The sequence below is a fragment of the Trachypithecus francoisi genome, unplaced genomic scaffold (genome assembly GCF_009764315.1).
Source record: "Trachypithecus francoisi isolate TF-2019V2 unplaced genomic scaffold, Tfra_2.0 Lachesis_group3, whole genome shotgun sequence".
NCBI lineage: Eukaryota > Metazoa > Chordata > Mammalia > Primates > Cercopithecidae > Trachypithecus > Trachypithecus francoisi.
Window position 1 is genome coordinate 98,454,936 of NW_022681468.1, and position 25,925 is coordinate 98,480,860.

The following is a 25,925-nucleotide window of genomic DNA, read 5'->3' on the forward strand; positions in this document are numbered from 1 at the left end:
CCTGCCTTGGACTCCCACAGTGCTAGGATTACAGGTGTGAGGCACACACCCAGTCCAGGGAGACCCTGTTTCTACAAAAAAATTTTTTAAATTAGCTGGGTGTGGTGACATGGGCCTGTAGTCACAGTTACTTGAAGAATCCCAGCTGAGGCAGGAGGATCGCTTGGGCCCAGGAATTCAAGGCTGCAGGGAGCCACGATGGTGCAACTGTGCTCCAGCTTGGGCGACACAGTGAAACTTAAAAACAAAAATTATGAAATGGCCTCTCACCCTTGCCCAAAAGAGATTACTCATACAATCAAGATGCCACAGCTAGTAATTGGTAAAAAGGGACTAATAACAAGATCCTCTAACTCTCTGTTGTGTTCTGTCAACTCTTCCTTCTAAATCATTATTAATTTATGGCGAGGAATGATGCTGTAACAGATAGAGGATATGACCAAAGGTTAAAAATACATTCCTCGATGATTACGGTAAGGAGAACCACCTCTGAGTTTAGAATTTATAGGACGTTTCAACCCCTGTGTTTCTATAATGGGCTTTGCTTTGCTTTTGAGACAGGGTCTCACTCTGTTGCCAGGCTACAGTGCAGTGAGGCTATCTTGGCTCAATGCAGCCTCGACCTCCTGGGCTCAAGCAATCCTCCCACCTCCGCTCTGGAGCAGCTGGGACTACAGGCGCGTGCCACCTCACCCAGCTAATTTTTCCATTTTTTTGTATGGGTGTGTGACTTTTAAATGTGCCTCTTTCTCAACAGACTTCTTTTCATCCTTACAAAGAGATATAATCCTCAATATACTTAGTATTTAATGAACAATAAAAGTATTGTTTCTCAAATCCGTAGACAATTAGGGAGGAGGTCTAATTTGCTATCAAAGCTTCAGGAGGGTATTAAATATTTTCTTTGGCTTTCCCCTACGGCTTAACGTACTTACAGAGTCAATGACTGATTTTTCCATGACAACTTTGAAATCCTAACCTGGTTTCCCTTAGTTATCTTAGATTTCTCTGGATGGCATTCTCTTTAACCTACTGTTCCTCTCAACCCCAAGTTTGTGAGTTAGTGACTGTAGATTGGTCAACATTTGCTTAAAGAGTAATGAGCACAGCAAATCTACTATTATTCTAATAGAAAATCATTAATTAGGCTGGCCATGGCTCATGCCTGTAATCCCAGCACTTTGGGAGGCCATGCTGGGAGGACGGCTTGAGCCCAGGCATTTGAGACCAGCTTGGGCAACATATCGAGATCTTGTCTCTATAAAAAAATAATTAAAAAATTAGTCAGGTATGGTGATGCATGCCTGTGGTCCCAGCTACTCTGAAGACTAAGGTGAGAAGATCGCTTGAGCCCGGAAGGTGAGGCTGCAGTGAGCCGTGATTGTGCCACTGCACTCCAGCCTAGGCGACAGAGTGAGACCCTTTCTCAAAAAAAGAAAAGAAAATCATGAATTCATTCTGCATTATTAACACTTCTGCTCTGCTCTGATTTCACATATAAGAGTGAACAGATTGCACTTGAGGCCTCGTGGGTGCTTGCTGTAATAATGGGTGTAATCCAAAATAGTAAAGAGGAGGAATGCACTTCCTATATCTTGCAGTCTGTTTCACTGTAGTGGTTGGTCTGTCTGTGTGTGTTTACCTGGGAGGTAGGATATGGGGCCAGTGGGCTGGTTGAAGACAGCTGTCTGCTGAAACCTTGATGTGCTTCGGGGCCAGGAGAAAGCGTCAGAGGGCTGACGGGAGGCTGCCGACGCCGAGACGGGCCACTGAGGTTTGTGGTGGAAAGAGATGGGTTGCTAAGGGAAAATAGACGGAGCGAAGGGTGAAGAGCAGATGCGCTGGGAACAGATGTCTGTGGGTGGTTATTTAGGGAAGAGGAAAGCACAGTCTTATTGAGTGTGGCTTGGATGGAGGGGTTACTCCGAGAACTCTGGAGACCTGGAAGACAACAAATTCACAAGTTATTTATAATTTCAGACCAAATCTTTTGTTTTCCAAAAATGAAAGAAAACTGTCTACTGTCACATGCGACAATGATTCTGTAGGTAAAGGAGCTCCTGGACAGCTCTCCTACAGGGACAGCATCCGACACACCAATGACAAGGAAAAGATGCCCCTGCACTAACAGAGACGGAGTCACCAAGATGAGAATGATGTTTTCCCATGATGGGGGAGATCGTCTCAACAACTCCTAGGTGCACAAAACTAGGTAAACTGGGGGGTAGCAGAGGCAAATGTTCCAGGTGCTTGGCCCAGACCCAGGGAAAGGACCCTAGGTCTGTACAACAAATTCTGTTTAGAGCCCCTGAAGGTCTCTGTCCCAAGCACACTGCCTGCGCCCCCTGCTACCTTTGGAGAGCATCCTTTCACGGCGAGTCATGGTCCTTGAGGAGCTGTCTCGGTGGTCTTTAAGTACCCTCAACACACTAGGGAGTCATAGGAGGGGACACTTCCCTGTATCTCCCACCCCAGCGTCCCTCTTTGATTTTCTCTTTCCCAGGAAATTGTTCATCACAGTCTATTCCAACTCGAAAAGGAAGTTTTTGCTGATGCTTTATTTGGGGGACGGGGCGAATTTTATCATGAGTAAGGAAGTTTGGGAGAGAGATTTTTGCAGCGTAGGCTGCTAGGGCATGAGCTCCGTGAAGCTGGACATTCTGTCCTATGTCCTGCTGGTTCCTCAGCACCTGGCACAGGGCCTGGCATGGAGCAGCTTTGCTCAGCGAATCAATTATTCGGCTGCTGCTGCTGTGTGTATCTCAACTGGCAATACCTATGTTTTAACCTTCAGCCCATCTTGTACCAGCAGTTGGGGTGAGCAGAACTATGTGTTGTTTTGTGTTGACAAAAAATTTAAGTGTTTGATAAAAGTTATGGAAAGGAAGAAATGACAAAAACCCAGCATTTTGAGCTGGCAAAATTATTATTATCATTATTATAATTATTATTATTTTTTGAGATGGAGTCTCACTCTGTCGCCCAGGCTGGAGTGCAGTGGCGCGATCTCAGCTCACTACAAGCTCTGTCTCCTGGGTTCACGCCATTCTCCTGCCTCAGCCTCCCGAGTAGCTGGGACTACAGGCGCCCGCCACCTCGCCTGGCTAATTTTTTTGTATTTTTTAGTAGAGACGGGGTTTCACCGTGTTAGCCAGGATGGTCCCGATCTCCTGACCTCGTGATCCACCCGCCTCGGCCTCTCAAAATGCTGGGATTACAGGCTAGGCCTGGCTAGGCCGGGCGCAGTGGCTCACACCTGTAATCCCAGCATTTTGGGAGGCCGAGGCGGGTGGATCACGAGGTCAGGAGATGGAGACCATCCTGGCTAACACGGTGAAACCCTGTCTCTACTAACATATACAAAAAAATTAACCGGGCGTGGCAGCATGCGCCTGTAGACCCAGCTACTAGGGAGGCTGAGGCAGGAGAATCACTTGAATCTGGGAGGTGGAGGTTGCAGTGAGGCAAGATCACGCCACTGCACTCTAGCCTGGGAGACAGAGCAAGACTGTCTCAAAAAAAAAAAAAAAAAAAAAAAAATTATCGTATTTTTAGAATTCACGTAGATGACTTCACTTGCTATATTTTTAAAGGTAGGAACATATCTATGACAAAGCCCTACATAAATCCACCACTCATCAGTCCACAAAGAGGTCAGTGGTCCAGCTGGCTCAGATAATAATTAGAGCTACAGCTGTGAGCTTAGCTTTCAAAAATTCATTCAGAAAGAAAGCTCAAGCATCTCTTAAATATCTTTGAAATCTGTGTGTACCAAGCATTTTAAGGAGTTCAACAGAAAATATAGAAACTGTCACGCCTGTAATCCCAGCACTTTGGGAGGCCGAGGTGGGCGGATCACGAGGTCAGGAGATTGAGACCATCCTGGCTAACACAGTGAAACCCCGTCTCTACTAAAAACAAAAATACAAAAAAAACTAGCTGGGCGTGGTGGTGGGCGCCTGTAGTCCCAGCTACTGGGGAGGCTGAGGCAGGAGAATGGCATGAACCTGGGAGGCGGAGCTTGCCGTGAGCCGAGATCGCGCCACTGCACTCCAGCCTGGGTGACGGAGCAAGACTCCATCTCAAAAAGAAAAAATAATAATAATAAAAAAATACAGAAACCTGACATCGGTTCTGACATGTTCTGGAAATAATGCTTTTTTGAGAAGACAACCAGTGACTAAACATAAGATCTTCAGCTAGAAGCAAAGTGTCAAAGGCTGCATTAGAAAACGCCAGCTTCCCTGAGGCCCAGCGGAGCTATGTGCTGATGCTGCTTCACTTCTGGGACCCTAGATATCTTCATACATCGAGGATTCACCCAGAAGATGAATTGCCCACACTCTGAATCTGGGCATAAAGGTTTTGAGAGTTTCTCCTATGAAGCACATGTGTATACATCAAAACCGAGACTCAGTCGATGAAAAACTTGATACTATTAAGGATACTAAAATGACCCAAAAAACCCAAAAAACAAAAATAAAGGTGTTCTCTGCAATCAATTCTTCAAACCTAAGATTGTGTTGCACCAGGGCAGCATCACTGCAATCATTAGAGAAACTTCCAGGTGACCCACCTGAAGGGGACCACTCTCATTTGGGTGGTGAGTTCTGATTTGCATGGATGAATCTCAGAGTGAAGGGCAACAAACACTCCTTTCACCTGGAGACCATCACTGAGCATCCCTTCCAAACGAAATGCTCCACAACACAATTCTAGGTAGGAGTGTTATGGCCAGGGGCTGTACTGCACCACTGGGAGTAAGAGGATTATCACCTGCCCTAGACATTGACAAGAGTATGCCGGTGGTGGCTCACGCCTGTAGGCCAAGGCAGGTGGATCACTTGAGGTCAGGAGTTCGAGACCCCGTCTCTACTAAAAATACAAAAAATTAACTGGGCGTGGCGGCATGCACATGTAGTCCCAGCTACTAGGGAGGCTGAGGCAGGAGAATTGCTTGAATCTGGGAGGCGGAGGTTGCAGTGAGCCAAGATCATGGCACTGCACTCTAGCCTGGGAGACAGAGTGAGACTACGTCTCAAAAAAAAAAAAAAAAAAATTATCGTATTTTTAGAATTCATGTAGATGACTTCACTTGCTATATTTTCAAAGGTAGGAACATGTCTATGATAAAGCCCTACATAAATCCACCACTCACCAGTCCACAAAGAGGTCAGTGATCCAGCTGGCTCAGATAATAATTAGAGCTACAGCTGTGAACTTAGCTTTTAAAAATTCATGCAGAAAGAAAGCTCAAGCATCTCTTAAACATTTTTGAAATCTGTGTGTACCAAGCATTTTAAGGAGTTCATAGAAAATACAGAAACTGTCACGCCTGTAATCCCAGCACTCTGGGAGGCCGAGGTGGGTGGAGGTGAGCCTGGTCAACATGGTGAAACCCTGTCTCTACTAAAAATACAAAAACAATTAGCTGGGCATCGTGGCACATGCCTGTAATCCTAGCTACTCTGGAGGCTGAGGCAGGAGAATTGCTTGAACCTGGGAAGTGGAGGTTGCAGCGAGCTGAGATTGTGTCATTGCACTCTAGCCTGGGTGACAGAGTGAGACCCCGTCTCAAAAAAAAAAAAAAAGAGTGTCAGGCTTCAAATAAATGTAGTCATAATTTCAATATGGACAAGCAAACCCATAGAGTAATACCCAAGTCCCGTTCTGGGTAGCATCTTTGTATAGCTAACGCTGCATCTTTAACTGGAACTGTGAGTGATTTCCACTTAATACACAGATATTAAGTAGAAATATTTTCATCATATCTGCTGTAAATTTTCTAAAATGCAAAATATTCCCTTTAGAAATCTAATGGAAAATGGGAGGAATCCAGAGAGATGGCCTAAATTATAAACTGTCATATGTTGATGAGAGCCACTAACACTGTTCAGCCAACGCAGAGTGGATGCTTATTTCTTGGCTCCCATGTCTTATTCCCCCAGTCCCTGGATAGAGGAGTGAGTGAGGATGACAGGGAATGAGGTTCAGCAGAGCTGCCTCAAACTCATCAACCCAGGAGAAACAGAAACGTGCAAGAAAAATGTCTACAGGGTCAGGAGATACAACAAGGTACATTATCGTCTCTAATTGAGATGCAGTCATTCTCATTCAGTGATTCACTGAACACGCCACATGGGTGGGGACCACATATGATGAAGCCACCAGGTCACTGCTAAGCAGGAGATACTCACCAGAGGAGCTTCTTATACCCAGGTGGGTCACAGCAGCTGGGATGTTGTTCACACTATTCCCCACACTCATACTCCCAAAGAGGTGGTCGGTGGTTTCCAGGGAGGCTGGCAGGGGCGTGGAGTAGTGGAGGTTGGTTAGATCTGGCAATGACCCTCCAGTGTTCAGGGTCCCCAAAAAGGGTGAGAGGCCTAGGTTTTGACCATTATGTGGAAAAGCACTGAAAAAAGAAAGATTAAGAATGACTTTCTACAATGTATTTGGCTGTTGGGAAACCAAACATGGCCGAAACCTTTTCCTTGTCAAATAAGAGCATCGGCTACAAAAGACGGAGGTCCTGGTGTGGCCTCTCTCATTCTGAGAACACGGGTGCTCAGCTTAACCTCTCCAAAACACACTTCCTCACCGACTACCAGTGCCCACATTACAGGAATACTAGATTAGGGTCTAGAATAATCAAGACCAGATTAGATTATGATGCAGAAGTATTCTGAAAATTATAAACCCCTCTACAAAATATGAGGCACTGTTCTCTATTTATGTAGTTCTTTGCTACCAGAAAAAGTATCTCTGAGTAACCAGCTACCTTCCAATATACCTTCCAAGATATATTTTTTATTTTTTTATTTTTATTTTTATTTTTTTTGAGACGGAGTCTCGCTCTGTCGCCCGGGCTGGAGTGCAGTGGGCGGATCTCAGCTCACTGCAAGCTCCGCCTCCCGGGTTCACGCCATTCTCCTGCCTCAGCCTCCCGAGTAGCTGGGACTACAGGCGCCCGCCTTGTCTCCCGGCTAGTTTTTTGTATTCTTTAGTAGAGACGGGGTTTCACCGTGTTAGCCAGGGTGGTCTCGATCTCCTGACCTTGTGATCCACCCGTCTCGGCCTCCCAAAGTGCTGGGATTACAGGCTTGAGCCACCGCGCCTGGCCGATATATTTTTTAAATTACAGTCTTCATAAACTTTAAAGTGACAAAGAGATGTTGCCACTCATTCATCACAATCTGTGGGCTGGCACCGTGTGCCAGGCAGCGGGCCGCGTGCTGGTGGCACCATGATGAACAAGCAGATGAGTATGTCTGGGGTCAGGCCTGCTCCTGAAATGTACAGGCCTGGAGCAAGAGTATAAAAGGAGGCCCGCATACCATCTGCTTCGATTTTTAAAACTTATAAATCAAATGAACAAACCCTTACATGAACTTTGTTCTCTGTCTATCCCGACAAATTATACCTCATAATAGCCTGCAAGGCCAGATTTACATGTAGAATTCTCAGACTTCTTGGAGTTCTGTGCCAGAATACACAGGGAGAGGCAGCCTGGCCCTCAGTCCACGTCCCCTTCTCTTCCGCCTAGTCCTGTTCCGCACTGCAGTGCACGCACATGGCTATCCCAGCCTATGCGGCCAAGCTCTGTCCACACCTCGCTGACTTTCTAGCCACCCCCAGGCCTAGGGGGTGTACAATGGTGGTATGTTCCCTTTGGGAATGAAGCCCTCTCAAGTGCGGGGCCCAGGGAGGGGCCTGCTAGCCAGGTCTGAAAGGACCTTGTTCTTGGAGTTCACAGATGGGCAAGAGAGACAGCCTGGGAAAGCAAGTAACTGCAACGTGGCAGGAATCGCGCTGTGCTGGGTTTGAGAAGGGGTGTGTGTAACCAGTGGGTACAAGTGACACCGGGAGCACAAAAGCAGGAGTTGTCCATGTCAGGATGGGCTGTAGAGGGGACGGGTTTGCCATGGACGTGACATAGTGTGTGCATGGAACTGCGAGTAGCTGGGCATGGCCAGGTGTCAAGTGTCAGGGCAGAGTGTGGGGAGGGAAGGCAGCAGATGGGGAGGGAGAGGCAGGAGGGAGAAGATGTGCTGTTCTCAGGAGTCTGGATCAGGGACTGTGGAAAGAGAGAGGCCAGGTTAAGTTGGAGAATGGCATTTCAGAAATGTCACTGTGGTTCCAGTGTGGAGGATGGCCTCAGGGAGCAGAAAGAAAGGCAGGGAGAACCAATTAGAAGGACCACCTGCAGCGGTCCAGGGGTGACCTAGGAAAAGAGCAGTGAGGGTGAAGCGGAGGAGAATGCAGGAGAAGGTGCCACCAGCCAGGAGCAGAGGGAAGTTATGAATTCCACTGAGGACACTTCATTCCCTCCTGCACGCATCAGCAGAGCACCTCCCAGGGGCCAGTCACTGGCATCTGGGCTTCAAGAGACTGAGCCATAAGGAACATAACTGGCAACATAATACAATTCAGTAGTGCAGTGATAGAGCCTGGAGGGAGGCCATATGGAGGGAAGCCCAGCCGACCTGAGGAGGCTTCCTTGGAGGACATCTGAGCTGAGTTTAAAGGCTAAAGAATTCAGGTGATCTAGTCAGGAAAAAGATTTCAGGCAAGTTCACAGCATGGGCAAAAGCAGGGAGGTGTGAGATCACACGGTGTGCCCTCAGAACTGTGAGGATTCAGACCACGGGAGGGTGGAGTTTAGGAGGGCTGGTTAGTGGTGGAGATGGAACTGGAAAAGCAGGCAGGGAGCACCCGAGGCTGGCACTGATGAGAGGACGACACGACGCCAGTGGAAGGCTGGAAGCGGGGTGGGCAGTGTCGGGGAGAGAGGTATCAGCTTTTCTTAGGACAGCATAGCTAACAGACTTGGGGAAGGGGTCTTGGGGTGCAAGGAGCAGACCTGGAGGTGGAGAGGCACACTGTGATGCTGCTGAACGGTCCAGCAGGAGGCCATGAGCACAGGGACAGAGAGGCAGGGTGGACTCTAGAGACAGGGAAGTAGAACTCAAGAACAACTCTGGGGCCTTTGGCCTGGGGACTGGTGGAGCCCCCCACTGAGACAGGGGACACTGAAGATGTGAGCAGACCAGGAATGAGGGCAGGGGTATGGATGAGATCATGAATTCTGTTTTGGCTTTGAGTTTTTGCTGACTAGGAAGACATGCAGGGATGCAGCAGGGATATTTCTCATTTATGTACAGGAGGCAACTGACATTCTCAAGGTTCCATTGAACAGCAGATGTGGAAGCCAGGGCATGGTGGGTCGAGGATGGGGAAGCAGTAAGGAACACTCGAGAGTAAATATGCTTTCAAAAAGCATGACTGAGAATTCTGGAAATGAGGGAAAGTTAATTAGCAGAGAAAGGCCTCCGCAAATCCAGCAGGAGGAGGACTAGGGAGTGGTAAAGTGGCCAGCCTGATTAGGAGGGACCCCTGTGTCCCTAGGACTAGAGGAGGGTGGTGTCGGGGGAATCAGTGGCAGAAGAGAGATGAGCACGCACTCCTGCCAGCCTCGCCTCACTTTTCTTGTTAAAAGTATGACTGGGCGAACTGTGGAGTCTTGGAAAGAAATGAAGCAGCAGGAGAGGTGTCCAACCGGATGGTGAGGAAGAAGGATCATTTTGGTTGTAGAAAAACTGAATATAAATTTTGTCTTTTTATTTTATTTTGTGTTTCTTTGAGACACAGTCTTGCTGTGTCGCCTAGGCTAGAGTGCAGTGGTGCGATCTTGGCTCACTGCAACCTCTGCCTCCCAGGTTCAAACAATTCTCCTGCCTCAGCCTCCAGAGTAGCTGGGATTACAGGTGTGCACTACCATACCCAGCAAATTTTTGTATTTTTAGTAGAGACAGGGTTTTGCCATGCTGGCCAGGCTGGTCTCGAACTCCTGACCTCAAGTGATCGGCCTGCCTCAGTCTCCCAAAGTGCTGGGATTACAGGTATGAGCCACTGCGCCCGGCCTGAATTTTGTCTTTTAGATGGCTGGAAGTATGGAACTGTTTATAGGGTTAAAGGTCAAGGACTAGAAAAATAAAATTGAGACCTCAGAGCCCTCAATGTGAGAGCAGATGGGCTTTCTGACTGAGAAGAAAGATCCATGGGTGATCAGGTGGGAGTGAAGGCAGAGAGAGCAGCAGTGCGGCAGGGAAAAGCGTCCAACGGCACAGAGCAAGGATGGAAAAAATGTGACCACTGTGAACCAGGTCATTAATGATGTTCACACAGTTCCTCCGCAGCTGGGAGAAATACAGGTGGGTTCCTTTCCAAATACAGTTACTACCTAAAAGAGTCACCACTGATCTAAGGAAAGTAATGCGCCCCCGGGTTCAAGACCCTCTAACGACTCCCATCTTCTCTGTGCAGATCCAAGCAATACAAGCCTCCTTGAGCTCCAGGCCCACTCCTGCCTTGGCGTCTTTGCATTTGCTGCTCCTGCTGCCTGCAGCCCTCTCCGCGTCGCCTCACACTATCAGAAAGGTTTCCTCAACAACCGCCGGTGGCTGCCTGTCCACCTGCCACGGTTGTGTCTCCTTCAGTGCATTTACCCACACCTGACTTTCACCATGCTTTGCTTATTTGTTTCTGCCCATCTTGCTCTACTAGATTATTAGCTCCTCAAAAGCAGGAACTTGATCTGTTTTGTTCATTGTTTTACCCAGTGCCAAGAATTAGGGGGTCAATAAATATGTGCGTGACTAGGAGTCACTGAATGGAATTCTATCTGTAACATAAGAGCAAGAAAGCAACTTTCTCCACCTAAAAAACACCTGCTTTAAAACTCTCCGGGTTGGCCAGGCATGGTGGCTCACCTGTAATCCCAGTGCTTTGGGAGGCCAAGGCAAGTGGTCCTTTGAGAGGATCACTTGAGGCCAGGAGTTCAAGACTCACCTGGCCAACATAGCAAGACCCTATCTGTAAAAACAAAACAGGCTGGGCATGGTGGCTCACGCCTGTAATCCTAGCACTTTGGGAGGCCGAGGTGGGTGGATCACCTGAGGTCATGAGTTCAAGACCAGCCTGGCCAATATGATGAAACTCTGTCTCTACTATATATAAAAAAATTAGCTGGGTATGGTGGTGCACGTCTGTAATTCCAGCTACTTAGGAGGCTGAGGTAGGAGAATCACTTAAACCTGGGAGGCAGAGGTTGCAGTGAGCCAAGAGCATGCCACTGCACTCCAGCCTGAGCGATAGAGCCATACTCCATCTCAAATAAATAAATAAATACAAACAAAAAAAAATAAAAAAACAAAAAACCAACCTCTTGAGGGCTAAAGTACTACAGCCCAATTCTATAATGTAGGCTTTCAGAGCCTGAAGGGTATCTGATGGTTAAGCCAAAATTGATTCTTGAGGAAAAAATATATATATATATTTTTCAAATTTCCATTTTACCAGGAAGCCCCTGAACCGGACTAGGTTGAGGGAGACTCCCTTGAGGAAAATCTTGCCCCTTCCATAGGAATGTCCTGCACCCCTCGGCAGCCCGTCTTTTGTTGGGTATGTGCCCTGGCAGGCTTTCCCACTTTCTGAAGCGAACATCAACCCATGGCGCAGCTCAGCAGATTACCTGAGTTTATGTTTAACCTGCCAAAAAGAATGTCTGAGCTCCAGGTACTCAGTAGGGAGTGCGTTGAATGCGCTGCTGTGATATACTCACAGGAAGCTCTGTTGGGGGAAATCATATTCAATGATTGCCTGAAGTGGATTTAGTTCACCCACTGACCCACTGGTGATTGTATGTACTAAGTCACATCATGCAAGAATCCCATTTCCAAACCACATTATTTTGGCCCTGCAGCCTTGCTGGTTCTGAATTGGCTTCGGTTCCAAGTGGTGGGACTGCTGTCACGGACGCTAGGATAAACATCCCCAGGAAGCCTTCTCCGGGCTGTCTCAGGACACAGCCCATCGAGTTCCAAGGGGTCCTCTCTGCGAAACTCCCCAGCAGCTGTCTGTACCATCCCACGTGGCACACCAGCCAGCCCTCCCAAGGCAGTTTCTGTTAAGGCAAGGGCCTCATTCTCTCTTTCATCTCCTCGTTCTCTTTTCGACTCAACTTCCTCATGAACTTCCTTTTTCATTTGCTTGTACTATATATATTTTTGTAAGTTGTCTCAAACCTTTTAGGGAGTGAAGTTGCATACTATTAAATCCACTAACAAATTGCTTCATAGAAACTTTTTTGTATTGCATATGGAAAATATATTCATCTTCCATTTATGTTTTTAAATTGTGGTAAAATAAATATACCATAAAATTTACCATTTTAACCATTTCTATGTGTACAGTTCAGTGACATTAAGTACACTCACAGAAACTCTTTTAATTAACTTCTGTGCCACCAAGCTGCCAGGTGAACTGCTGCTTCCCTTTTCCTCTGGCCAAGATGCCACTGATGCCCACAGCCTGCCACAGCTCGGGGCTGGTAGGCTCCTCTCGATTCCCGCACATTTCTGCTTCTGACGCTGCTTCTACCCAGAGAGTTGTGTATTTACCAAGAGTCAGTTGTGTGATTCTCAAACATACTTATGTCAGTTTTATTTGTTATTATAGTTATGTAATTTAACTACTTTAAACAGATGAAATATGAGTATCAAAAGAAAGTGGCTGTTTTTATGAAAATGCAGTTGACTTTCAATTTATACGTAGCAAGTTACGTTTCTGAGAGTCCTGTAACAAAGCAGTGAGACTTGCCTTTTGGGAAAAACCTTCAAGATAGTCCCTGAAACATGAACAGAAAGAATATTACTTACTTGCCACCTCCAACATCACAGGATCGAGGGCGTCCTGACAGGGATTGAATCTGAGAAGAGACAACGAAAGCTGGTCTTACTTACTGTAAAGCCAAATTCAAGTTTTTGAAAAGTGTCTTCGTAAGGATCTTGAGGCTCTACTGGGGGCAAGTGAGAGTTCGCGTGTCAGCAGCGTCCTCACAGAGCAGACTTTTAGGTTTTGGCAAGACTTTTTTAACTAACTTCCAGGCCTAAGGGAGGCATAATATTAATATATTTTCTTTTTTTTTTTTTTTTTTTTTTTTTTTGAAGCGGAGTCTCGCTCTGTCGCCCGGACTGGAGTGCAGTGGCCGGATCTCAGCTCACTGCAAGCTCCGCCTCCCGGGTTTACGCCATTCTCCTGCCTCAGCCTCCCGAGTAGCTGGGACTACAGGCGCCCGCCACCTCGCCCGGCTAGTTTTTGTATTTTTAGTAGAGACGGGGTTTCACTGTGTTAGCCAGGATGGTCTCGATCTCCTGACCTCGTGATCCGCCCGTCTCGGCCTCCCAAAGTGCTGGGATTACAGGCTTGAGCCACCGCGCCCGGCCAATATTAATATATTTTCTTAATTTGATGCCTTATCAATTTACCTTCTGGATTAATATTAAAAGACCAATGTTTTACACATAGAGCTTTTTATGGAGTTTTCGTTGTTGTCTAGGCTGGAGTGCAGTGGTGTGATCTTGGCTAACTGCAACCTCTGCTTCCTGGGTTCAAGCGATTCTCCTGCCTCAGCCTCCTGAGTAGCTGGGATTACAGGCACACACCACCACACTCGGCTAATTTTTGTATTTTTAGTAGAGACGGGGTTTCACCATGTTGGACAGGCTGGTCTCAAACTCCCAACCTCAGGTGATCCACCTGCCTCGGCCTCCCAAAGTGCTGGGATTACAGGTGTGAGCCACTGCGTCTGGCCGACGTAGAGCTCTTAAATAAACATTTCTTTTCCAATTGGCTTGAGAGGAAATGAAATACATAAAAGAAAAAAACAGGGTGAAAAAAGAAATGAATGTCAGAAGAAAATAAGATATTTCAACTAGAATATAAGCTCCAGATGGACAGGAATGAGTACTACAAATCCACAAGAACCAAGGGAGATGAACATCTCTTTCCAGAGACCAGTCCCTGGTACTCAGGGAGGAGGGCATACTACTGCCCTCTTTGGTGGAGAAGATGTAGTTGTCCCTGATAAAAGCCTCCACAACCACATGTGCCTCTCACAGCCAAAAGACATAGTGTGGTTGCTTCTCCTGTGTTTAAATATGTGAATTTTAAATCACATCTCTTTTTTACTTCCCAAATGATTAAACATCAAATACATCTTGCTTTTACAAAAAACCTTTTAAGACAACTGTAATGCTAATGGTGACTCTGGTAGACTTGGCGGAAGAAAATGGAACTGGGCCAAAGGGATCCTAAATAGGTGGGGATAGTTAAGTACACAGGCAATACAAGCAATTGCAATAGAGCATCCTTAAGGGCTGGAACAGATTAACTGTTTTCTTTCAAAGTCAACACAGCTTCCCTCTGGGAAGAAAGGCCAAGGCAAGAACCGTGGGACCTCCCTTTCTTCCACAGTGGGTGAGGTGTACAGACAGCCGAGGTGGAGGTCAGCTAGCACAACTTTAGATACAAATGCTACACATGGAAATCATAGTAAAACAGATGACTTGTCAACTGACTTGGAGGACTCAGGTCAAATGCCCTTGATTTAAAAAGGGCTATCTGGTATACCAGTAATTCTGGACAGAAGCTGGAGACTGGTATAAAGTGCTGGCTAAAAAACAGAAAAATCTGCCTATGACTTACAACGAGGTTTCAGACCTTTTCGCAAAACAAATAAGATACGGGGGACTTAGCAGGTTTTTTTTTTTAAGTAAGTCAATTCATATGAAAATTAGGAAGCCAAGAGATCAATGTACTAATTCATTGACACAAGTGCGATAATTTTTACTTGAAATGTCATTCCCTTGTATATTCTTATCTCTGTCCTCAGACAAATCTTCTCCTTTTCTCCTAGTTCCTCGTTTTCACCTCTGCAAGATTTTTCGATGACTTCAAAGTACAAACATTCAGTGACAACAAACATAGCTGAGTACTGTTCACCCACCTCCTTGGTCTCCCACAGTTGTTTTGGCAGTGGCTTCGGAACATTTAACAGATTCTCTTCTTTCAATGGGCCAGGGAAAGATGCTACTAAAGGAGAAAAAAAAAAAAGGCAGCACAGTCATTGCATGAGAAGGCAGGAATCTGGGTCGGGCATGGTAGCTCACGCCTATAATCCTAGCACTTTATGGTGCCAAGGCAGGAGGATCGCTTGAGCCCAGGAATTTGAGACAAGACTGGGGAACATAGTGAGACCTGTCTCTACAAAAAATTTAAAATTAGCTGGGTGTGGCGGCTTACACCTGTAGTCCCAGCTACTCAGGAGGCTGAGGTGGGAGGTCTGCTTGAGCCTGAGAGGCCGAGGCTGCACTAAGCCATGACTGTGCCACTGCACTCCAGGCTGGGCAACAGAACAAGACCCTGTCTCAAAAAAACAAAAACAACAACAAAAAAAGAAAGCATCCATCCTACCTACCTTTGGCTGAACAAATTATCTTTGTAAAAACTGATTTAACAAATAAAATGTTTGACTTATTTAACACACAAAAATGACTTATTCATGGACTGTCTACTAGGGAAGGCACTTTGGGCACTACCGTGGGAACTGCAGAAATGAGTAAGACATGGATTCAACCTTTCACGAATTTGTAATCTAGTCAGTGGATAAGGGCAACTCATAAATAACCATCACTGAAGGAAGAAACGAGTGGAAGCCCGAGAGAGCTGAGGGTATGATGCTCCTGAGAGGTGAACTGCAGAAGGGGAAGAGGCCAGGAGGGTTTTGGAGATGGGCACTGGGGGGAGCCCTTTAGAGACACAGGAGAAGGGAATTCCAAGAGAGGGGAAGGTAAGAGTAGAGCAACTCTTTTCAACTGGAGTGTAGGCTGAGTCAAGGGGATGGTAGGAAGTAAAAGGAGACGACTGAGGCCAGGGCAGGGAGGGCTCCGCAGGCTTGGCAAAGGAGAGAACAGAAGAAGAGGGATGAGGAGAGAGCCTGCAACAAAGATGAAATGGGGAAAGTATGGAGAAGAGGAGTATTAGCTGGAAGACATGGTGGCAGTGAAGCTCCTTGGTTGTGGGATGGAAGTGGGGGACAAAGAGGAACCAACAACCCAGAGGATCTGAGGCTGGGCAGCTGCTGGACCGCTGTTGGCTCTTTAATGCTAGGAAACAACCTGTATAAAGGGAGCCTTCCAGGGCTTTCCGCTTTAACTCTCTCAGTCGTGCCAGGTAAAAGAAGAACGCTGGGTCACAGAACAAGTAAATACTTTTTATTCTCAGAAAGAGACCAGAAAACAAGGACCAGCCTTCAGGAGTTAAGTGATCTGATGTCAGGAAGGGGATTCCAAGTTAGGGACACTGGTGACTACTCAGAACCAGGAATGCTGTTGAGTTCCAGGGGCCACAGAAGCTCCAGTGTGACTGTCATGACTATCCTGTCTTAGCCCCTCAAAAGATGGCCGAGTACCCAAGAATAATGGACCCCAGAAAGAAGTCACACGAAACAAGGCCCAAACTTTCCTAGTAAATATTGAGAAAAGAGTTTGAAACAAAAACTCTAAAATAAGTTTATCTTGTATTTAATAAAACTGAGGATATAAATGCAATTGTGACTTCTAAAATGACTTAAGTATGGGTAGGGGTCTAACTTATTCGACAGCATGGTAAGGGGAGGATACAATGCTCTTCAGGCAACCTGCCCAATACCACCAGGACAGCAGTCATTTCTGCTAAACCAGGCCAGGCTTGGTCAATGTCCCCAGATGTCTCTCTTAATCCCGATATTCACATCACTCTCTTTTGAAGAGCATATTTTGTCAACATCCTTGTTGATTTTCTTCAAATGTTATCTGACTTAATCATTAATATAAACTGCTTCAGAAATGTAAGTTCCATGAGGGCAGAGCCTTGGTTTTCTTCTCTACTGGTGGGTGCTTAAAACAGTGTCTGGTAAATGCTGACGCTACAGGTGGCTCTCAGCAAACTAGGAAACAAGGAAAATGGGCTTTGAGGGCCTTCCTAAACCAATACAATGAGAGGTCAAGAATAAAATTTGCCGGCCGGGCGCGGTGGCTCAAGCCTGTAATCCCAGCACTTTGGGAGGCCGAGACGGGCGGATCACGAGGTCAGGAGATCGAGACCATCCTGGCTAACACGGTGAAACCCCGTCTCTACTAAAAAATACAAAAAACTAGCCGGGCGAGGAGGCGGGCGCCTGTAGTCCCAGCTACTCGGGAGGCTGAGGCAGGAGAATGGCGTAAACCCGGGAGGCGGAGCTTGCAGTGAGCTGAGATCCGGCCACTGCACTCCAGCCTGGGCGACAGAGCGAGACTCCGTCTCAAAAAAAAAAAAAAAAAAAAAAAAAAAAGAATAAAATTTGCCCAGAAAGGCTGGATGTGGTAGCTCATGCCTGCAATCTCAGCACTTTGGGAAGCGGAAGTGGGCAGATCGTCTGAGGTCAGGAGTTCGAGACCAGCCTGGCCACTGTGGCGAAACTCCTTCTCTACTAAAAACACACACAAAATTAGCCGGGCGTGGTGGCGGGCATCTGTAGTCCCAGCTACTCGGGAGGCTGAGGCAGGAGAATCGCTTGAACCCAGGAGGCAGAGGTTGCAGTGAGCCAAGGTAACGCCACTGCACTCCAGCCTGGTGACAGAGCGAGACTCCGTCTCAAAAAAAAAAAAAAAAATTGCCCTGAAAGGTACTGTCAGATGCTGGGAAAAGTTTGAAGGACTGAGTGAGGTGGCATCACACAGCTCAAGGCTACTTCTCCAAAGAGGTTGGTTGTAAGAACACGGTTAGGGCAGACTCCAGGGCCTTAATGGGGACTGTTTTCTTAGAGTTCATTGCTTTTAGTCCCTTTTCATATCCAAGATTTGTCAGGAATTCTTCAAAGCATTGAAGGAATGCAATCAACCTTGAAGCCATTTACTAATTTCTGTTCTAATGGATTAGATGTTTATTGATGTTTTAACTGTTTGTGATTTTATTCATGGCCTAAAAGGGCTTGCCCAGAAAAGGAGCATGCAGGATGATGACAGAGAGGTGTGCCTCTTGCAAGATGCTCCTCATTTATCAGGCCCCCCACGAGTCTCACCTCTGTGACATATAAACCTAATTTAGTTGTTTATTTTTAGATTATAAAAATTAAATTCCAGATTATAAAGATTTAGAGAAAAGAAAACAATGCCTGGTACTAACTGAATAAATGAACTGTGTCAGACCCTCATTTGTCAATGGCTTTGAGTGTCACTTCCATAGATCTCCAACACTGTTTTATTTGGCTTCACGAAACTCAGCATCTTGTATAAGGTTTGCATTTTCATTTCACAACCAATATGCATTTTCCTGGCATTGTTTATTTATATCTGTCAACGAAGACTTTCTAAATGGGCAGAGACTACTGGAATAACTAATTGTTTAAGTTTTTTTTTTTTTTTTGAGACGGAGTCTCACTTTTTTTCATTCTTTTTTTTTTTTTTTTTGAGACGGAGTCTCACTTGGTCTCCAGGCTGGAGTGCAGTGGCACGATCCCGACTCACTGCAAGCTCCACCTCCCAGGTTCAAGCGATTCTCCTGCCTCAGCCTCACGGGTATCTGGGACCACAGGCACGTGCCACCACACCCGGCTAATTTTTGTATTTTTAGTAGACACAGGGTTTCACCATGTTGGCCAGGCTAGTCTCAAACTCCTGACCTCAAGTGATCCACCTGCCTCAGCCTCCCAAACTGCTGAGATTACAGGCATGAGCCACCGTGCCAGGCCAATTCATTCATATTTTCATGTGATTACAACTTTTGCTTCCTTGCTCAACCTTATGACTGTAGGGACCTAGATAAAAAGGAACCTTTGTAATGCAACCACACATTTCCTTTCTCCTGGCCTTGAACATGGCTAGCCTTAATTTTCTAAAGGCTCTCTGAAAAGTAAGCCAATCAGCAGTTGTTAGCATCTGGGGAGTCCTGAAAACATGAATATTTATTAGTAAAGCTATTGAAAGGTTATATCCACTACTCAGCATCCCACTCCGATACAGGTAGGTAAAATAAGTTCATACCTTCCCCATGTCCATTATTCTCACCATCACAGAAACCTACTGGGAAAGGAAAAAGAAAAAAAGAAAACGCTTTTATGTGGCACTTTCATTTTCATGAATTTATGAATTAGTAACTCTTTATAATTTGAAATAGAATTTTGAAAATTCTAATGCACTTTTGATACACTGATTTTCATTTAAGGTGCTTTATCATTTATACTAAAAATAGGCATAGCTAATTTGAAACTAAATTTGTTTCCTTTTTTTTCCTTTAAAATTGTCTTAAATTTTCTTACTGTCTCTGTCCTGAAAGAACAATTTTTACAAAACCTGAGAATCTTTATTCAAACCACAAAGTAAAGAAGTATAGATGGAAATTCTCTTCCAAATGCTTTATCATGGGGGTAAGAGAAGGTAACTCAAAAAGCCTGCATCAATGTTTGATACTTACCATGGGTGTCTACAGGAACAAATCCGAAGTTCCATGCTGTATGCTATTATATATATTTCTCATGCAGTGAAGTTATTTTAAGAATAAAATTTATCTGGAGTCTAAGTTAATTTAAAGGGTACATAAGATAGCTATTCACAAAGTTTTAAAACTTTGACTTGGAATAAGCTCTGGCTGAATGAAGTATTTTTAATCCATAAATTATACTGCAGATGACAAAGTATAGTATTTCCTATTCCTATAAGCTAAAACTAAAGAACCGTGCCAAGAATGTAATATCTTAGCATTCCCCTAAGAGCAATCAAATATTTTTCAGTATAGAATCAGGATATATTATTAAGTTCTAAGCATTTAAGTATAGCTTACTTACATTTTAGATAAGTTTTTGGCTAAGGTTAACCTACAAGTTAACCTGATTAGTCTATACAATTTAAATGAAATGTCTAATAACCATTCACTCAACCCATATTTAATAAGTTTCTACATTAAGTGCTAGGTGGGGCTGGGTGATACAGTGTCGGTGAGAAGACAGATCATGGTAACATAGTAGCACATTCTGTAACACAGGTAGAAGATACAAAATTTTAACAGAGCCCAGGGGCAGGGGCAACACGAAGAGTCCCAGGAGTACAAAAAGGCCGATGAATTAAGCAGACACACAAACACAGAATTTCTTTCAGGCCCACAGAACCAGAATGTAAGTAAGTGATTGAAAGCTTTATTTTAGAGCACATAAAGAGCCCTTGGGTAAGCCTGCTAAAATGCAGATTGGACCAACCCTCAAAGATTTTGATTCAGAAGGTGTGAGAATTGGCCAAGGAATCTACATTTTAAAAATTTGTTTATTTTTCCTGAGACAGAGTCTCACTTTGTCACCCAGGCTGGAGTGCAGTGGCGTGATCTTGGCTCACTGGAACCTCCACCTCCAGGGTTCAAGCAATTCTCCTGCCTCAGCCTCCCCAGTAGCTGGGATTACAGGCACATACCAGCAGGCCCGGCTAATTTTTGTATTTTTTGGTAGAGATGGGGTTTCACCATGATAGCCAGGCTGATCTCAACCTCCTGACCTCAGGTAATCTGCCAGCCTCAGCCTCCCAAAGTGCTGGGATTACAGGTGTAAGCTACCACGCCTGGCCTACATTTTTAATCATTGTCTCAGGAGACTATTGCAGAAGGTCCTTGGCCCATTCTTTTTTTTTTTTTTTTTCTGAGACAGAGTCTAGCTCTTTGGCCCAGGCTGGAGTGCAGTGGCACGATCTCGGCTCACTGCAAGCTCCGCCTCCCGGGTTCACGCCATTCTCCTGCCTCAGCCTCCCGAGTAGCTGGGACTATAGGCTCCCGCCACCTTGCCCATCTAATTTTTTGTATTTTTTTTTTTTTTTAGTAGAGATGGGGTTTCACAGTGTTGGTCAGGATGGTCTCGATCTCCTGTCCTCTTGATCCACCCGCCTTGGCCTCCCAAAGTGCTAGGATTACAGGCGTGAGCCACCGCGCCCAGCCCTTTGGCCCATTCTTACTTAATCAGCCATTTAACCCATATAAAGACAGGCAGTGGGAACAGGTGAACACTGAGGTGTGGAGAGAGAAAAGCTGTGGCTCTACAACCAGCACCATCAAAAGGACAGGAGCTTTGGATTACTATTCTGGCTTTCCTGAGACCCTCATATTAAGAAAGGGCAGGGAACTTCATTCTGATCACTAAAAAGTAACTATCCTGTTAAAAATTTAAAACTAGTTTTTACATAGCAATCTGGTATGGCGTGTTGAAGCATCTCTTCATCATCAAGACACCAATCACTCAAGGTTTAATTACTAAGGCTGACCAGTCCCTGAAACAGGAGGACTCAAGTGTGGGTTACTATGTGAAACTGCCTGAGTGGCTGACAGACACCCCATGTGACAGCCCCATTAGTGCATGCTCTTCTCAGACTGGAACAGAAGGAAGGCTTCATAGAGGAGGTGGTATCTGAGGCATCATTCATTGAAGGATAATGATGAAGAAGAGGATAACCAACAACCAACCTGACAGCTCACTTACTATGTGCCAGGCACTTTACACAGGTGATCTCATGTGATCCCCACAGCAACTCTGTGAGGCAGGCGCTATTATCATTCCCAAGATCACACTGCTAGTAAGTTCTGGGACTAGAACTCTGGCCTGTGTGTCTTCAGAACGTTCATGTCCCTAACCAATTTGCTGTAGTACCTGGAAGATTTAGACAACTGGAAGCAAAGCTGAAGGGGATGCCCAGTGCGAGGAGAAGGAGGAGGAGGCAGCGGCGGTGGCAGCAGCGGAGGAGAAGGAGTTGGGGGTGGTTAGGGAAGGAAAGGAAGGAGAAGGAAGATGGAAGAATGTGGCTGCAGCACATGGTGGGAGGACTGGGAGATGGGCTGGACTGGAGGAGGCTGCTGGTCATTTGGCAGGATGTGGGGGATGGAAGGTTTCAGTTAGAGAAGTGACATGATCAGAGCTAAGCTTCAGAGACTGCTCTTGCAGCAGAGTAGGAGATGGATTGAAAGGAGAAAGCCTTATTAAGGCAGGGAGGCTGAGGAGAAAACCAATGCAATAGTCCAAGGCAAACAGGAACCAAGTAGGATACTGGCAGTGAAGACAGAAAACCAGAGGCAGATTTGAGACATGCTGCGGGCATAAAATGAACAGGACTCGGCTACTGAATGGGCGTGGGGGCATGGGAATGGGAGTAATTCGATGCAACTCTCAGGGTTTGGGCTGCGGTGACCAGAAGGGTGTTGGTGGCAATGACTGATACACTGGCACCAAGCTAACATATCATCAAAATATCCAAGCCTGGATTTTTACTACTAAATTAAAAACCCACAAGATGGCACTACAAATAAAGGGTTAAAAAGAAAAAGGAATGAGTTGTGACTGGCTGTCTGGAAACAGAACACTCATTTTATCAGTCCCACAGGGATAGGACAGCGATGACCAAGGCTGCATCTGTGTTCCAGGAAACCTCACAGCCTCAGAGTCACCAAGGGCTGGTCTCTTCTAACTAAGGGAACCGAGACCATGTTCCTTCTGTGTGCTCCCATGCCTGGCAAATCTAAAATAATTCCTCACACAGCCCTGATTTGCTAAGTAGAAGGGAAGGCAAGGGGAAGACCCTTTAACCAGTGTCCTAAAGGAGGCCTCTGGGGTTTCAGCCACCCCGTTCTGGGCCCTCTTGTCCCCGGGTGAAATTCTTTTTGCCCCTCTTCAGATCTGGGATGCTTGTACCTGCCACTGTACCCCTGTCCAATCCATGCAATTAACAGGCTTACATCTTTCAAGGTTATTTGCATTGTAAACCTTCTCCTTAACTCTGCAGGTCAAAGTTTATTGGCAGGTGAAAGGTCACTGGGTCCGAGGCATGCCAAGCCCCCTCCACCCTAAGGAGTTGGGTACTGTGGTCCCCAAAGATGGCAATATTCAGCATCTACAGCCCCGGATGCAGAGAAGACAACTATTACACACTCTTCTCCCCTTAGCTCTAGACTGCTCCCTAAAAGGAAGAGAACCACCCCAGCCCCTCCTCCACAAGCCCGATGACAGAAGGGGTGTTAGGGGACAGTCCTAGGCTATGGGACAGGGCATGTGTCCCAGAGAATCCTGTGCTTCCCTATCTGCATGTATGTGTGCAATGGTCATTAAGCTGTACATGCTGCCAGGGAAATGGCCAACATGCCCTCTTTATAGATTCTGAATAATTAAACAAAAAGAGATAAATTATAAAAATCTTGTTTGGCTCCATAAAAATTTATTTCTGTCATTTATACCAACTGCTTATCATTTATGCCTAATTGTCATGCAACTCAATAGCCATTATGAAAATTACTCAACATGTATCAGGCTTTGTTTTCTTGTGACACAAATCTCCACTCATGAATGTATCATAGCTTACTGCTCATGTAGTTAAGCTATGAGCAGATGCTCTCATCATCGGCTCACAGCAACAGCAACAACAACAACAATAACAAAAAAGTGTGGCTACATCATTCTGCTCAGGAGAGATTCCCAGGGAAAGAACAGCTATTATTGCTTCTAACATAGAACCCAGTTCTGGGTTTCAATTATATTTTCCCATCACTTTTTAAATCTTTATTTGGTTGGTCCTATAAGAAATACCTTTTTGCAAAGCTAGTTGATATTTTTAAAATCCAAAAGGAAAGAAAATGAAAAGCTTTAATGAAATACAGGAGGAAAATACATGAAACTATTTAAAATAGCTCCCACCAACAAATATAATTCTCCAGAAATAATTTCCATCCTTGGAGACTTGAATAATATTTTAAACACTGGCTTTCCCATGTAAACACATCCATATTAGGATGTGTTTCTGAGTTCTGCTATACTTGCAAGGCAACTGCAGGAGCAGGCACACAGTTCAGACATCTGAGCTGGAGGCCAGCCCACCCTCCATGGTTTTCAAATATTGTAGCCCAACAATTTCTAACTGCTGATTTGAAAAGGAGAGACCATCACAATTCTCAAGCAGGAACCCTGCTCCAGGATTTCTTTCTTTCTTTTTTTTTGAGATGGAGTCTCACTCTGTCGCCCGGGCTGGAGTGCAGTGGCCGGATCTCAGCTCACTGCAAGCTCCGCCTCCCGGGTTCACGCCATTCTCCTGCCTCAGCCTCCCGAGTAGCTGGGACTACAGGCGCCCGCCACCTCGCCCGGCTAGTTTTCTGTATTTTTTTTTTTTTTTTTTTTTTTTAGTAGAGATGGGGTTTCACAGTGTTAGCCAGGATGGTCTCGATCTCCTGACCTCGTGATCCGCCCGTCTCGGCCTCCCAAAGTGCTGGGATTACAGGCTTGAGCCACCGCGCCCGGCCCAGGATTTCTTTCTTTCTTCCTGTTTTTCTCATTGCTCTGTCTACCTGGACCAATGTTTACATTCCTTTGCTTTTCTTATTCCATCCTCACTTACCCTTTCTGACACTTCTCATCTCTTCTCTCAGAGGCTACATCGCTCAGCATGAATACTTCAACTCAGGTAATTGCTTTCTTTAGTTACTTTCTTTTTCTTGGCATGCAAGCATCAAAAAATCCTCACTTGAATTACCTGTGATTCCCTTGGTTCTCTAGGCCTCTAGCCCTTTCTAGAGAAGCGTAAACTTTGCAGAGGGCAGTGTAAATGAAAGGAATGGCAGAGGCAGAAATGCAGGGGCTCCAGGGTAAAAATCTGTCTGTCTAGCTGGCTCCGAGTCCATGGAGATTAGGATCCTGCTGTGCTCACAGGCGCCCCCACTGATTACAGCTTCTGCTTTTTTTAGGCTTTGTTTACATACTCCCATCTCTACCTATTCTGAAACTAAACTAATCCCTCTTCCCACACACCCTGCTCCTCTAAGGAGTGAGCAGTGGACCCATATCCAATTCCAACATCAATTTCAGCATCACTGCCAACTTTCATATTCCCATGTATGGAAGCATGGGTAGATGTCCCTAACCAATTCTGAAAGCTCTCATAGTTTACAAGCAAACAATCATTTAAGCAAATGTAGTCTTCTCCAAATTGCACCAATAGAACAAATATAGCAACAATTATTATTCAATCCTGTCCCTGCTATATACAAAGAAATAAGATCATGAATGTTCTCCTAGAAGGAACACAGGCCATTTAGGCTTTAAACTCTCCAAAAAGCAAAGAAAACCAGAAAAGCTGGTTTCTTGGCTAAAGATGTATTTATTCCTGTTTCAAGAACAAATACACAGCCCTGAAAGTTTCTGGGCAAGAGTCAGTCTGCATATGGAATGGATAATTCAAGACCATTGTTCTTTCTAGATTATAAACCCCAGAAAGGGAGACTTGAAATGTGTCTGAATGACCAGCCTCACTTCGTGTACAGGTCAGGTGCCAGCACCGAGGGTATTGTGGCAAATGCTGTGCACATGTGAGCCAGTGTGTGATTCTTCACACTTCTCCATCAGTACGGGCTCCTCTGTGCTGGGCACTGTGCTAGCGGCTGGAGAGAACAAGACCATTAAGATGCTGCCTTCAAGAAATCTACACTGAGCAGAGAAAGAGATGCATGTTCACATAAAAAAGCAGCCAAGTATTACAGGTGCTAAGAGAGCAGTCTGGGATGTCAGAAGGACACGGTAACTCTGAGCTGAGAGGGAGGAAGGTCAAGGACGGCTCCACAGACATGAGTATACACACGAGCTAAGGCTGGCCAGGAAGGCCAGGAGTGAGTGAAAGAGGAAGAGATAGGAACAGGAAGACACACTAGTAGAACCCAAAGTGGTTCGCATGGCTACCTTGGGTGTGAGGCGGGGGAGCAGAGAGAAAAGGGAGAGAGGCAGACAGGGGCCAGGCCTTGGGGCTCATGTCATTCCAAAGAAGATCTGGGCTCTTTCTCCTGAAGGTGAGGGGTGGCATTGAGGATTTTAAGCGGGAGAGCAAGATGATCAGGTTTGGGTTCACTCTGGAAGCAGAGCTGTGAGATGGCATGAGTGGGCCTCTTCCCCACTCCGGGTTACTCCTGGCCTCTTTCCACCCCCTTACTCACACTGGCCAGGGGGGCAACTGAGCAGGTGATGCACAGTTCCAGTCTGGTCTCCTCTTCCCCTTCTCAAGGGCATGCCT

General features: G+C 45.8%; 1 protein-coding gene across 6 annotated transcripts in view; it reads right to left on the reverse strand.

The window, feature by feature from the left end:
• CRTC3 (CREB regulated transcription coactivator 3) overlaps positions 1–25,925 on the reverse strand; it is a 121,806-nt gene that overhangs the window by 11,744 nt on the left and 84,137 nt on the right. For 2 of the 6 annotated variants that reach the window (XM_033188989.1, XM_033188986.1), the window contains exons 7-11: positions 18,903–18,938; positions 14,849–14,934; positions 12,720–12,769; positions 6,198–6,415; positions 1,643–1,941 (exon numbers count right to left, since the gene is read on the reverse strand). In XM_033188989.1, the coding sequence (XP_033044880.1) occupies positions 1,643–1,941; positions 6,198–6,415; positions 12,720–12,769; positions 14,849–14,934; positions 18,903–18,938 (689 nt within the window). Of the gene's footprint in view, positions 1–1,642; positions 1,942–6,197; positions 6,416–12,719; positions 12,770–14,848; positions 14,935–18,902; positions 18,942–25,925 lie in introns of all 6 variants that reach the window. The other 4 variants (XM_033188985.1, XM_033188984.1, XM_033188988.1 and 1 more) reach the window with 3 other exon arrangements.